Source organism: Mustela erminea, chromosome 8 (assembly GCF_009829155.1).
Source record: "Mustela erminea isolate mMusErm1 chromosome 8, mMusErm1.Pri, whole genome shotgun sequence".
NCBI lineage: Eukaryota > Metazoa > Chordata > Mammalia > Carnivora > Mustelidae > Mustela > Mustela erminea.
Window position 1 is genome coordinate 65,977,112 of NC_045621.1, and position 14,249 is coordinate 65,991,360.

The 14,249-nt window shown below is 38.9% G+C and overlaps 1 protein-coding gene across 1 annotated transcript in view; it reads left to right on the plus strand.

Moving 5' to 3' along the window:
- Positions 1-1,092: 1,092 nt before the first annotated feature.
- LOC116597751 (myosin-IIIb-like) overlaps positions 1,093-14,249 on the plus strand; it is a 52,428-nt gene continuing 39,271 nt past the window's right edge. Inside the window, exon 1 of the mRNA XM_032355908.1 lies at positions 1,093-1,381. Coding sequence (XP_032211799.1) covers positions 1,305-1,381 — 77 coding nt within the window. The 5' untranslated portion in view covers positions 1,093-1,304. The remainder of the gene's footprint in view (positions 1,382-14,249) is intronic.

Sequence of the window (14,249 nt, forward strand, 5' to 3'; positions counted from 1 at the left end):
CCTTGGCTGGTATGCAGCAGAGGTGGGGGACTGCGGAGGGGGGACACAAGACCACTCTAGCCTCAGGCCTTTATGAGGCATCACCCAGATTCTTGGAGCTTCCAGCTTGCATTTATCTGCCTTCTGCCTGGGCTGTTAAATTCCCATTAAAGAGGAATTTAAAGCAGGGAAGAAATACCCTCCTTGAGTATTGATTTTTCACACACACACACACACACATACACACATCATTGTTCATAGCCACTTGATTTGCCACCTGCAGTTTATAATAGAACGGACGTGTGGGATTATAAACCACTTTATTTTGCACAGAATTTCTCAGCTTGAGGCCAAATTGAAGGGCATTAGTCATCAGTAATTTGCAGTTATTTTTAATGTATTTCACTCGGAAAGGTTTAAGGCAGCTAAAGCTAAGATAAAGTTCCCCATGCTTTGGTGAGGAAATGAAAAATCTGATCATTTAGTTAATCATTGGTCATAGCTGTGGTTGTGTATTTTTCCTAAGTGAGTGCAACATCGTGACTGATTTGTGATTTGGTAACATGGCAATTTGAATGATAGTAAATAAATTCAATTATGCCATGACTCTCCACCCCCACCCCCAATATTTGTATAGGTTTAAGGTTTAAAATTCATAGAACGTTAGAGAAGGGAACTTAGAGATCATTGGGATCACCTTGGGTGCCCTGTAAAATGCCAGTTCCCACCCTGCCTAAGATTCGGTGTCAGCAGGCCTGGGTGCGAGCAACTACAGTGGGCAGTGCCTGCAGGAACTTTGAGAAACAGTGATTTTCGTTCAACCACCTCATTCTTTAGAAGAGGAAACAGAGGCACAAAGAGATGAAGAGACTTAAGATATTTGTCAGGATCCCAGAAAGATAAAGCCTGCCGCTGCAGGCCAGGTGTCCTGCTTTCCAATTCAGTGCAGTCCCTTGCTTTTCTTGCTCTGGAATTAGCCTGGTACCGTGCGGTTACCGGCTCTGTCCGCAGCCCCAGACTTGGTTCCCTTCGCGAGCACGCGCAGTGAGGAGAAGGGAGACCTTCCTCTTAGCCTTGCTCCTGCTTCCGGGCCTCCCTCGTCATGGTGGGGGTGCTCCCGTAGCGCTTCTCCCTGCTCCCTCGCCCCATCAGGGCCACCTGCCCAAATGGAGGTCCAACGTAAGAGTCAATAGCCGAGAAGCCCCACACAAACCAACTTTAGACTTTCTCTGCTGCAGCTTGGGACGCTGCCGGAAGAGCCCCTCACAGAGCTCACCTCCCTCTTCAGGCGGCGCCCTTCCTCACTCCTGTCCCAACTGCAGCCTATGGACGGCTGCTGGGGACGCCTCGCGGGACCCCAGCCCATCCCACACACTCCCGCCCACCGGCCTCAGGGTCCACGGTGAGTAAGGTGGTTCCAGAAGATTCCTCAGAGGCTGAGGTAAACAAATGGAGCTGTGAATGGTGCGAAGGAGGTTGCCGAACTGCAGGGCGGGAGGGAGCAGGCAGAGGTTTTCCGCCCGGGAACAGCAAGGGTGACCAAACAGCCCCGAGGTGGCAGGGAATGCCTCGTGCTGCGTGGACAGCAAGATGGCGGTGGCGAGTGACCCGCAGAAGGCGCGGCCCGAAAGGGAGAGAGGGGTTTCTCGGTCGCGCTGGGAGAAGGCTGGATCCTGTGCTAGCTGCAGTGGCATTTTACACAACTGTGGAAAAGACGGCACTCATAGCTGCATGGACAGCAGACTGGGGGAGGGCCGGGGGTGGGGTATTGCAGGAGGTGAGAACTGAAGTCGAGGACCCGAAGGGAGCCCGAGATTGTGGGCCAAGGGGGATGAGAATGGCCTGGTCGCCTAGAGGAGGTGGCTGTGCTGTGCTTGGTTCCCTGGCGGAGGGGTCTGGCTGAGCTGGCGAGGGGTCTTTTTTCTCATTTGCTCAAAAGGCTCCTTGGTGGCTTGCGGTGGCTCTGATTGTGGGGCAGTGGTGGTGGTTGTGGCAGGTACCCATATTCAGGAATTTGTATTTAGAGCAGAGCTGACAGGATTTATTGATTGTCCACAGGAGTGCTGATTAATTACTTACATACAGGTGAAATAATTTGGAACTTGTTAGTAAAAAAATCTTGTAAATTTGAAAGATTTTCTTCCCATCCATATATAGCCTTCAGTGATTGGATCATATAGTTTTCCATTTTGATCCATGGTGTAGCTTGTTGACTCTCTTAATCAGTTTGGTGTGCTACAATAGAATACCATAGATGGGGTGGCTTAAACAACAGAAATTTATTTCTCATCATTCTGGAGGCTGCGAAATCCAGATCAAGGTACCAGAACAGTTGAGTTCTTTTGAGAGCCCACTTACTGGTTTACTTTGTCCTCACATGGTAGGGACAGAGCGTTCTCTCTAGTGTCTCCTTATAAAGGTAGGAAGCCCATTCCTGAAGTCTTCGCCCCCATGACCTAATGACCTCCCAAAGGCCTCACCTTCAAATACCAGCATATTGAGGATTAGGGTTTCAGAATATGAATTTTGGGGTGATACCTATCAGTAAAAAAGTCTCATTTACCTGCCTAAAAATGCATCTCATTTGTGGAAACACTTGTACTTTACAAAAACCACGGTAGCTGAAACAGCATTTTAAATAGAACACATTCTGTAGAATCCTTATTTTTACTTAGAAAAATAATTTTAGTTTTCTGTGGTGAAATCTTATGTTCCAAGGTGAAAAGTCATTGCTCATACTCTATGGAGTAAATCAATTGTAAATAAATAAGTAGATGCGAAAATAGTATCTGTAGCAATTAATGCTTAGAGGAAATAAACAGGATTATCTGAGAGAGAATAATAGGGGAGATTACATGGGATGGTTTTGCCTCATCTCCACCATTGTTTCTCAAAGTAGGTGTGGAGTTGAGTGGTAAACTTTAGAATTACTTGAGGGTTCTTGATAAAAATACAGATTCTTCCACCCACTATTGACTCAGAATTGCTGGGAGTGAGCTCAGAATATGCATTTTAAATAAGTTGCTAAGGGATTCTTATGGGTGTGCCTGGGTCCTCCCAAACTCTCCCAACCATGGTTCCCATCTTAAGTCCCCCATTTTCCATTCTTTACTTTTGCTCCATCTGCCCAGCTAGCCTACTCATCTTTGTGTATCCAGCTCCAGTTCCTCTTAAGGCCTGAGTCAGATGCCATCCCCAGATCCTCCCAGCTGGATGGACGGTCCCCCTCCTTATAGTTAGACTATACACTAACTATAGTGTATAGTCTGCAGTCCATAGTGTATACTTATTGCTGTATAGTAACTTGCATTTAAGCTGTATCCTTTCACTGTATGAACCATATGCTAGGTCAGGACTGAGTCTGATTCATTTTAAAGTCTTTCAATGGCTTGCTCAGAGTGGGTACTCAAGTATGCATTTCGTGGAATGTCCCGCTAAGCTTAAGCCTAGCTCTCTTTGGACTTTGTACTTTTACCACTTGACCGTGTTCTAAATGTCTCAACTATAGTAGACCAGCTTTGTACTAAGCACGGACAACCAGTTCTTTGCTCAAGTTCATGTTCTAAAAGGTAACACTGAGGAGTGATGAGTGAGAATGCAGGGATTTCTAGACAGCCACTGAGGATGTACTTGATAGCCTGTTTTAGAAAGGCTCCCAGTGGCTGTGTAATTGAATGAGGTTCCCTACCACTGATGTATTCAACAAGACATCATAGATAGGGTGGAAAGAGGCTTCCCAAGCACTTTGCTTGGGGAAAAAAAAAAAAAAAATCCATTGTGATCACACCTGCTGGAACTGAAGAAGGCGTTGCTCCTTTTTTTTCTGCTCATAATAACTTGGACTGCTCTTAAGGGATCTTCAAGTGACACCTCCTTCAGTCTACTATCTGCATAGCCACCAAAGTAACCTAATATAAATTAGATCATGTCCCTACTGTTCAGATTCCACCAATGGCTTTTGATCTGTTTAAATAAAAGCCAGGTCTTTAACTTACAGAGGCTGATAAAGACCTATGTGATTTATCTGCTCCTCCCTGTCCCATATCTCTCTGATTCCACCATCTATTTCTCTCCCTTGGTTATTCCAGTGCAGCCACAACTGGCTTCTTTCTATTCCTCGAATATGCTAAGTAAACTCCTGCCTCAGGGCCTTTGTGCTTACTGTATTCTGTATCTGGAACAGTTTCCCCCCAGATTTTACTCTTCCATCTTTTTCCTGTCGTTTCTTAAATGTATCCTGCTCAGTGAATATTTCCTGGTCCTGCTACCACCTTGCCTACCACCCACTCTGACTTTCTAGTCACCTTTTCTACTTTATTTTTCTCATAGAAGTTGATAGCTACCTATCATCTATATATTATTTATTTATTTATTATTTATATATAAATATATATAATATATTATATATAAGCATATATAATATATATTGTATATAAATATATATATAATCTCTCTCTATATATATTATTTATTTTGTTGATTTTCTTTCTCCCCCAACTAGAATATAAGCTCCATGAAGGTGTGGTTTTGGTCTATTTTGATCATTGTTGTATCTTCAACACCTGGAAATATGCCAGATAAGTAGCAAATGCTCATTCAATACTTATTAAAGCAATGAGGCAGAGTGGGGTAAACAAAAAGATTTAAATCCTGGCTCTCATCTTAACTTCCTTAAGCTCTCAGTGTATCAGTTTTCTTATCTGTAAAATAGGAATAGTAGTAGGTATTGCCTCATGGAGCTATGCCATCTGGTGTAGTGTCCAATGTCCAGTACTTACTCAGTAAATGTTCCCTACAATCGAGGTTTTATAGGTTGTAAAAAGAGTATCTAGTAGTGATATTTCTCTTTTCCAGCTAGCAGATTTTTCCAAAATGTAAAAATAAATGATATATTTTGTGCTTCTTATTTGCTGGGACTACCACACAACTTTAAGTGGTGAGTACTTTAATTATTTCCAGTTTATGGATGAGGAGATCAAGGCACAGAAGGGTTGAACATTTCTTCCCTTGCCAACATAGCTAGTAAGTATAAAAGCTAGGACTTGATCAGTCCTAGCATGGGACTAGAGACCATATTCTTTACCTTAATTTTCACTGCTTCTCACTCAGTATGTGCATGAATGAAGCTCTTGGGAAAGAGATGAAAAGGAGTCATTGTCAGTTGACTTACTTCCTCCATAGCAACATGAGAAGTTCAAAGGTGGATGGTGCTGGGTGTTCTTCTCACCTCTTTTGCTCCAGCCCGATACGGTCAGGACTCATGAATTCCCTCTCCAGATACCCATGGCCCCTCTGTAGTGCCTTCAATTTATCCTTCTTACCTGGAAGCAGTGCTGGGGGATGTTTTTGGTTGTCACAATAGAAAGTGGCTGGTACATAATGAGCTGGGACACACAATTCTGAAATACATGGAATAGCCCTGCACAATGATGGGCTTTCTTATTGAAATGCCCAAAATGTCTCCATTTTTTTTTTTTAAATGTCTTTCACACAATCCCCACTCCGCTAATCTAAGGTGTATACTTTCTTCAAGGATCAGCTGAAGTTATTGCTTTGAGACTCCAACATTCAGCACTCCCTCTTTAACTATACTCAGTCTCTTCCTTTGTTTCACAAGTGCTCGTTGAGTGACAGCCAATGTAAATGCAGAGGGGATTCATATGAATTAGACAGTCTCTGCCTTTATGGTGCTTGGGACCTCATTTGGCAGTTGAGGTTTATTCACAAAATGACACCACAGACCAGCTTATCATATAGGAGCACTATAGAGTTTCAGAGGAAAAGGAGCTGCCTATTCATGGAGGGATAAGGGAACATGAGCTGGCTCTTGAAGGGCTGGTAGGATTTGTGATTAATGGATATGGTGGAATGAACACACTGATGGTAGAAATCATTTGGGAAAAATTTCATTTGGGCAAAATTACATCCAAGGATGATTCAGGAAATGACAGGGGGTTTGGTTGAAAATCATCATAAGCCTGATACAGAGAAATGAAAGGAGATTTAAGACAGGAATGGAAGGCTGCATTTCGGTTGCTGAGGTCTTAAATATCTGACTGAAGAATTTAGACTACAATGAATTTATCATTGAAGTCATCACAGGTTACTTGTTTAAACAAGGTTGTGACATGAATGAATCAATGATTTTGTGTGTTTATCTGCAATGATACTTATAGTTAAGAGTGGTGATGAGTTGGGATGGTGGAATTTTGAGTGTCGTTGTCGTATTTTTCTTCATTTATTTTTCCTCATTTTCTTAGTGCTCTATGAAACTACAGGTGTTGTTTTTTTAATTAGGTAAACTTTATTGGTTCTTAAAGTTCTGATTTTTAATCTTATATTCAACAATTTATTGAGCACTTATTATACAATGGATATTTGCCTATGAGGCATAAAAAATTATGAAGGCATGACCCCTGTTCTCTAGGAGACCACTTGGAGAAGACCAACATGTCATCTGTAAACGTCAGGCATTGTGGTAACTGCTAGAAAAGAGTATTGATACGGTGAGACCATAAAGGAAAGGTCACCACTAATGGGAAGATTAGGAAAGGCCTCCTAGAAGAGATAGCATCTAAGCTGTACTTGAATGGTCTATGTAGCCTTGTACAGGTAGGTTCTGTTTGTTAAGAAGGCAGTTCCTGAAAATGGCTCTAATCTCTTACCAACCTTTACAATTTTATCACGTACTTGCTTATATGTTAGTTTGGAATTATACTGTAGTGTGTTCATGCTTATATGGTGCTATCTTTTTTGAGGTGTCTCTGGGTGTTTATTATATTTGATATTTGTGTAACTTTCCCCTTCCTCTAAACTTTCACTGTTTACTTTTCTGATTTCTTTTTAAAAATTATTCTCTGGGTTTAAAAGCATTCCTCTATGATTTGTAATTCATACAGAGCTTACCATAACATTTAGACAAAATATTCTGAATAACATATGCAGAGATGGAAATCTTTTTCATAAATTTTCTCACAAGTAGAAAATGTTGTTGGACAAGTTTCTATTTAAATCATACTTTCTAGGCCTGACTGACTGCAGGAGTTCACAGGGTACATGCTTCAGATTGCTTCATTTTCAGCAAGGTAAGGCAGCACCTCCACTGTGGAATAAAGCAAGGTATTCAAAAAGGGTACAGGCCAGGCTCCTTTGGGGTTGTTAGAAATTAAAACTAGCTTGTGAGGGATGTAAATTTGCTTGTGAGAAGAAGCAGCTTCTTAGAAGAATGCAGTAGGAAATTTCATGTATGTATAAGGACAGACAAAGCTTAGCAGGCCTCAGAGTGCCTGCATTTAGAATTGGTAGTGAACCCCCTTCCCAGTCCTCTTTTTAGCATGGTCCTTTTGGTTTCTTCCTTCTCTGTTTTCCTCTGCTTCTCAGATGGGCTTCTACAGCTTCACATGGTTTCTCTTCTCCCATGACTTCAGCAGGCATCTGGGCCAGAATGATCTCCTCTATAGAGAGTTCTTATTTGCTTAAAAAAATGGTTTAGCTTTTAAAATAAAATAATATATGCACTAGCCCCCCTCCAAAAAAGAATGAATAGTATAGAAAGGCCTAATTTTCTAAAAATTATATTAATCTTTACCTTTTCTAATTTCTCTGACTCCTGGTACCTCTTCCTAAAGTTCAAGAGGTTTTTTTGTAGCTTTCTGGAAAATATGTATGTAAAGGTACAGATATATAGATACACATAAACATACACATAAAATAGTTATACATGTAAATATTCTTTTTATTTACACAGAAGTTATCTTTACATGATGTTCAATAATTTTTAAAAACTACAATTTTTTATTTTGTTATTTTTTCCATATTAATTGACACAAAATTTATTTTCTTTCTTTTAAATGGTCACATGTGTTTGGATAGTATTTCATTTTTATGTAATTAGTATGGTTTATCACATGATTTTTTTTAAATGATGGAGCTTAAGTTTGTATCTGGTTTTCTATTAGAAACAATGCTACAATAAACATCCTTGTATATTTATCTAGTAGAAGTTTAAATTTTTACATTTGTTCTATGCTCAGTTAAAGTTAATTTTTGTATATGAGAGAAAAAGGTAGAGGTTCCTCTTCTCTTTTGGTATATGGCTATATAATTGTCTCAGCATTTTTTGTTGAAAAGTTTTCCTTTATAGTAATACAGAAATATTATTGATGTTAATATTGACCTTGTATTTTATAATTTTGATAAATTCACTAATTCTAGTAGCCTTATTATAAATGTTTTCAGATTTTTTATGTAGATGAACATGTCATCTGCAAATAAAGTCCATTTGTTTCTTCCTTTCTAATCTCCAATGTAGATGCTTTTAATTTCTTTTTCTTGCCTTATTGCACTGGTTTCCCTGCAGTGTTAAACAGAGGTGATGAGAGCAGACATCCTTGCCTTGTTCTTGATCTTAGGGTGAAAGCCTTCAGTTTTTCACCATTAGACGTGATGGGAGCTCTGAGTTTTTTTAGATGCCTTTATTAAGTTGAAGATGTACATGTTTATTTCTGCTTTGCTGAGCATTTTTTAAAAAATCCTGAATGTATGTTGAATTTTGTCAATTGCTTTTTCTGGATGTGTTGAGGTGATCATATGGATTTTCTTTTTAAGTCTGTTAATATGATGAATCTACGTTTCCTTCTCTGATTAAAATTAAATTTAAAATTAAAAAGTACTTGAAAATAAGTTTTATGTTAGATATATCTATAACTATGTTGTTATAGATATATATATATGTAGATATCTATGTAGTTATAGATATATATGATATATATCTGATGGGTTAGCCATATTGACTGTATTGTGTATATTTCTTATTACTTTGTCTTCTTGTTCTGTCATGGTTAACCATGTCTATTACTATTATTGTCTTTTGTTGGTTTCTTCTAGGGTTTTTTTTTTAATGAATTTCATCACTTTGTTTTTGGTGGTGATTTATAACATGTGTAAGTACATTATTGACTTAAACTTTAGTGATTCCTTTCTGATATTAAGATTATGAATTTTTTTCTTTTCCCTTACCATTTTCCTGGTTTATCTTTGATGTCTTTTTTACTTTTAAACTTTCTGAGTTATAGAGAGTCTCTTGGAGAGTTTATTTTAGATGTGGATCTCTACAGTTTGTTTTGTTCTATATTTCGGCCTCATTAAGAAACATATTTATTATAAGATGAATACTTTTAAATTTACATTATATTTTCTGTTTTTATTTTATTTTTTTAAAGGATTTTATTTATTTACGAGAGAGAGAGAGAGAGAGAGAGACAGGGCACACATGATGGTGGTGGGGGGCGGTCCAGGAGAAAGGGACAAGCAGGCTCCCTGCTGAGCACAAAGCCTAGGATCCTGACGTGAGCTGAAGGCAGACACTCAACAACTGAGCCACTCAGGAGCCCCATATTTCTGTTTTAAATGATTCCTTCATCCCTACCCCAAACTCACCCCTTACCCTATGGATTGTCTTTTCTCTCTATGGTGTATGTATGTGTCAAATGTGAATAAGTGTACTTTTTCATAATAATGTTGAAAATTTGTAGCCTATTTTTTTGTGTTTTAGAGATTTCTTTTATAAATTTACATAGTGGTTTTAACCTCTCCTTATCAATTCATCAATTATCTGTTGACTACTTACTGAGATGGATAAGAAAATTATCACATACACTTTGTCCTTATTTTTGCTGATATTATTTTACGTGGTTAACTTTAATAATTTCAAATACTTAAATCTCAATTTCTTGATTTAACATCTTTATAAGTAAAGAAATGTTAGGAAATTCTACCTTTATTTTTTCTTCTGCCTCTCCCCAATCTGTTGAATTGGGTTTATTATTGCTTTTTATTGTTGAAATGTGTAACATGGCAAGTAAGAAATAAATGTACTTCATACTGTCGTTTAACCTAATTTCTAAATGTGTCTAGGTTCAGTTCTCCCTATCAGACTTTTTACTAGAGCTCCACATTTATCTCTTGTTTTTCTGGATTTGGGGCTCAAGTCTTTTTTTTTTTTTTTTTTTTTCCAAGTAAGACTCACAGAGTCATTGAGTTATTGAGTCTGAAAATGTCTGTTGTCTTTATACTTGAACAGCAATCTGGCTAAACGTAAAAATACTTGTTCAAACCTTTTTCTCCTTCAGAACTTTGTACACATAGATTATGTATTTTTTTGTGTTAAATATCGAGTGCCTGAGAGTTTGTTTTGTTTTGTTGTTTTTTGTTTTATTTTGGGGGAACTGAAAAATTCTCTCTCTGCTGTGATATTCAGTAACTATATCAGGAAATGTCTGTCTCTCTAAGACCTATTCATTGTGTTCCCTGATATAGAGGTATTAGGCATTAGGTGCAGTCATGGTTGATGGATACTGGTTTTGCTCTTCTTTCTGAAATATTGTTTCAAGTGCTGAGCTAGGGTCATCTCACCTGGCAGGAGGCATCTTTCCTGCATATCTCCGGAAATGCAGTTTGTTTTCGAATAGAACCTGGTTATTTCTTCTACTTCCTTTTAATGACCCACGGAGCCTAGTTTTCAGTGATTATGCAAGAGTTTCTTAATAAATTCTTATTGCATATATAAGTGAATGAGCCTTGATTCATTTCCCTGCTGTTAATTCTCCCTCTCTGATTACTTCTTTTTAGATAAGGAGTGTTGCTAAGGCTTTTTAGCATTCTATCTACTCACCATCTCCAAAACCTACCACACTTCTGGGAGAAGAAAAGCATGGTTGAGCACAGCAGTGACTGTGGGATTTTCTATCTCTCACTCACTTTCCCTGAATGCTGCTTTTCAAAGATAATGGCATGATATTTTGTCATTTCTTTTATTTAGTTGCTGCTAATATGTTTTTATTTTGTTTGCTGGATTTCAGCTTTTTCTTGTTAACATTGTTCATGCACTTAGCTTTAAGGAAAGTCAGTACCTGACTTCATTTCTCCATTTTGCTCCAGAAGTCATAAAGGTTTTCTAAACAAGTTTAGAACCTCAAAAGCAGAGTTGAGTTTGTTACTCTTACCTATATTTGTTGTAGAACCTAATCAGGGGTTGCATACAATGAGCATTTAGAAACTACTGATGCACAGGACTAAATTTTATGGTAATTTTGTCTAATGTGTGACCTATTATTGAAAGAAGGGGAGATAGTGTACAACCACCTTGGAATTACGAGGTCTAGTTTTGGATTAATCAAAGAAGTGACAAGTAAAGCACAAGGAAAAAACCAAGGCCTTGGAAGAAATGGCCACACTTCAGAATGAGGATGTTTAGTGTTCACTTCAACACTGGAAGAATTGAGATCATCTATTTGTTTTTGACCCCATTTTGATGCCAGCTCTTAGAGCCTCTGAAAAGATACAGGTGAATGAACAAGGAATTTATCAAGAGCATTTTCCTCCTTTGGATTAGTTTTTTTCCCCCCTTCTTCAGTAAACACATCAGTTTTAAGGGCATCATGTGAAATTTGTTCCATCAGTTCCTTTTATTGCCAGAGTCAAAGCTCACCTTAGACTATTCTTCATTTTCTTTCTAAGCCTTTCATCAGCTGCACAGGGCCACCCACACAGCTAGTTAGTACGCATTTCTCTCTTCTTTTATGTGACTGTGTTTTTAGCCTTGGGCAAATTCAACTTCATGCCATCGGGCAGTTTCTTTTTCAGGGACATGATGGAAAGGTTTATAGATCTTTGTGGTGATGAGTCTTCTTGTTCATTTCAGTGTCTGAAATTGATGTTCCTTCCTTTTTTTTCCTTCAGAAAAAAAGAGCAGGAGTTGGACGGACAGAAGAAGGTCACTTGCTTCTTCTGCCTATTGATTTTCCTGTGCTGCTCAGCGGTTCATTAGTTACTCCTAACTATGGTTCTGTATTTAATGGCAGTTTGGGCTGGGACATCAGCCACAGAGGGGCACTGACCATGCCTCGGTCAGTGAAAGGGGGAATGAGAAGGTGACTTTCTGACAGTCTGAGTGTTGGTGCTTTAGTGCCAAATTCTGGGGTATGTTTTTGTTGGTTAAAGGTTTATTGTTTCTTACATGGATGAAGTGCTAGTCTACATGGGACTTTGAGACTTTTTAGAATATTATCAAGGGTGGTGGTGGGGAAACTGTTCAGGGAGGTAGGGTTGACCAGCTGTATAAATTCCAGAATGTACTCTTACATACATTAGTTAAACTGAATTTTAAAAACTTTATTATAGAAATTGAAAAACATAGGAAAGTTAACGGAATATAACCATGAACTCCACCCCCGCCCCTGCCATGTACTCAGCTTCAGTAATTACCACTCATGGCCAATGTTTTGTCATGTATACCCCTTCTTATTTTTTCCTCATATGTTACACCTGTAAATATTTCAGTGAGTACTGCTAAAACGTAAGGAATCTTTTTTTTTTTTTAAGATTTTATTTATTTGATAGAAAGAGACAGAAAGGAGAGAGGGCACGAGGGAGAAGGAGAAGCAGACTACTTACTGAGCTGGGAGCCCAGTGGGGCTTAATCCTAGGACCCAGGATGATGACCTGAGCAGAAGGCAGATGCCTAACTGACTGAGCCACCCAAGCAGTCTGATATGGAACCTTTTTGAAAAGATAGCCATAGGGGTGCCTGGGTGGATCAGTGGGTGAAGCCTCTGCTTTCGGCTTGGGTCATGATCTCAGGGTCCTGGGATCGAGCCCCGCATTGGACTCTCTGCTTCCTCTCTGCCTGCCTCTTTGCCTGCTTGTGATCTCTGTCTGTCAAATAAATAAATAAAATCTTTAAAAAAAATCCTGCAAATACAATTATAACAACTAAAACAAAATTAAAAATTCCTTCCTTAATAATCATTAAATAACTAATTGGTGATCTGAGTATCTTATAAATGTTATAATTTAGTGGGGTTTTTAGTGAATCCACATTTTATTTCACAGTTGATATGTATTATAAGCCTCTTTTAATCCTGAGGTTATCCTTCTCAATTTATTTTCATTTGCAAATTATTTTTGGAGAATATTGGATCATTTGTCTTGGAGAGTTTCTTGGAGAGATTTAAGTCTGGATTTTGCTTATTGTACACAGACTATATTATTTAACATGGGCTCTGCCTTTTTTATTGAAATATAGTTGACACACAATGTTACCTTAGTTTCAGAGGTACAACATAGTGACTGACAGTTCTATGTACTATTATGTGACTATCCTGCCCTTTTTTATTCATGTAAATTGGTAATTAAGAAGCTTGATGAGATTCGGGTTTAATTTTTTTGGCAATACCATTTCTTAGGTAGCGGGACGTTCTTCCTTTAGGAAGCCTAATGCCTGACTTTGTGTATATGTATGGAACTAGAAATCTGTGGAATCATGTTTGACAAAAACTAACTATGGAATATTCCATAGCTTATTTTTTAAAGTACTTTGCTGATGATTGAAACCCAAACTCCTGAGGAAGTCTAAACATTCAGTTCTGATAAGGTAGAGCAGCCACTGAGCTATTTACTTTACGGCTGTATGGGAAACTCCTCACTGCAGTGTGGTGTGTAACCTGGGCAAGCCCCCACTTCTGGTGGGAAGAGGGATCCAGAACTGAGCTGCTCTCTGGTGGTGTGAGCCCTGTCCCTGATGTTAACTGCAAGCAGCAGTCATGTTTGGTCCATTAGTCCTCATCCACAGAAAGATATTCTCAACTACAAGATATTCTCAACAAGGGGATGTGGCTTCTGACCTCTGCAAGTTTACCTCCTCACAACAGAACAAAACAAGAAAAAGGACAATTATTCTTAACGTCCAAGAGACTGTGTTACCATAAGGGTAAAGTCTCTTACTAAATCAATGAATCTGTCTCTCCCTTGGCTTAAATAATGAGAGGTTTGGCTGTCCCCTAGATAATTGGCTAATCATGTGTGACAAAGATAGGAATATATTCCTTTACTATGATATAACCCCTTTTCACACAATGCAAAACCAGAGAGTATTCGTCGAGTCTTTGTTTTAGAGCAACTGCACACATAGACATGTGAAGGCGGATAGGATTTCTGATTGGTTTGTGAGTTGCTCGAGCCTACCCTGTGCTGAGAACTGTATCACTTTCTTCTGCTGAGACAGACTAGTCCTGTTTGTCTTTCAAAGACAGTAGCCTGTATAACCCGAGTTTTGTAGCCTCCTGAAGTTACCCCTTTATTTCTAGTCCAAATAAATGACTGGGGTCCTGTTTCAGGACTTGCAGGAAACTCAGTTGCCCCTGCAGGGACTTCTGAGGTTCTGCACAGTCCTGAGGTGTCAGGTTCATCCCTGCACTCTTGACCATTTCCAT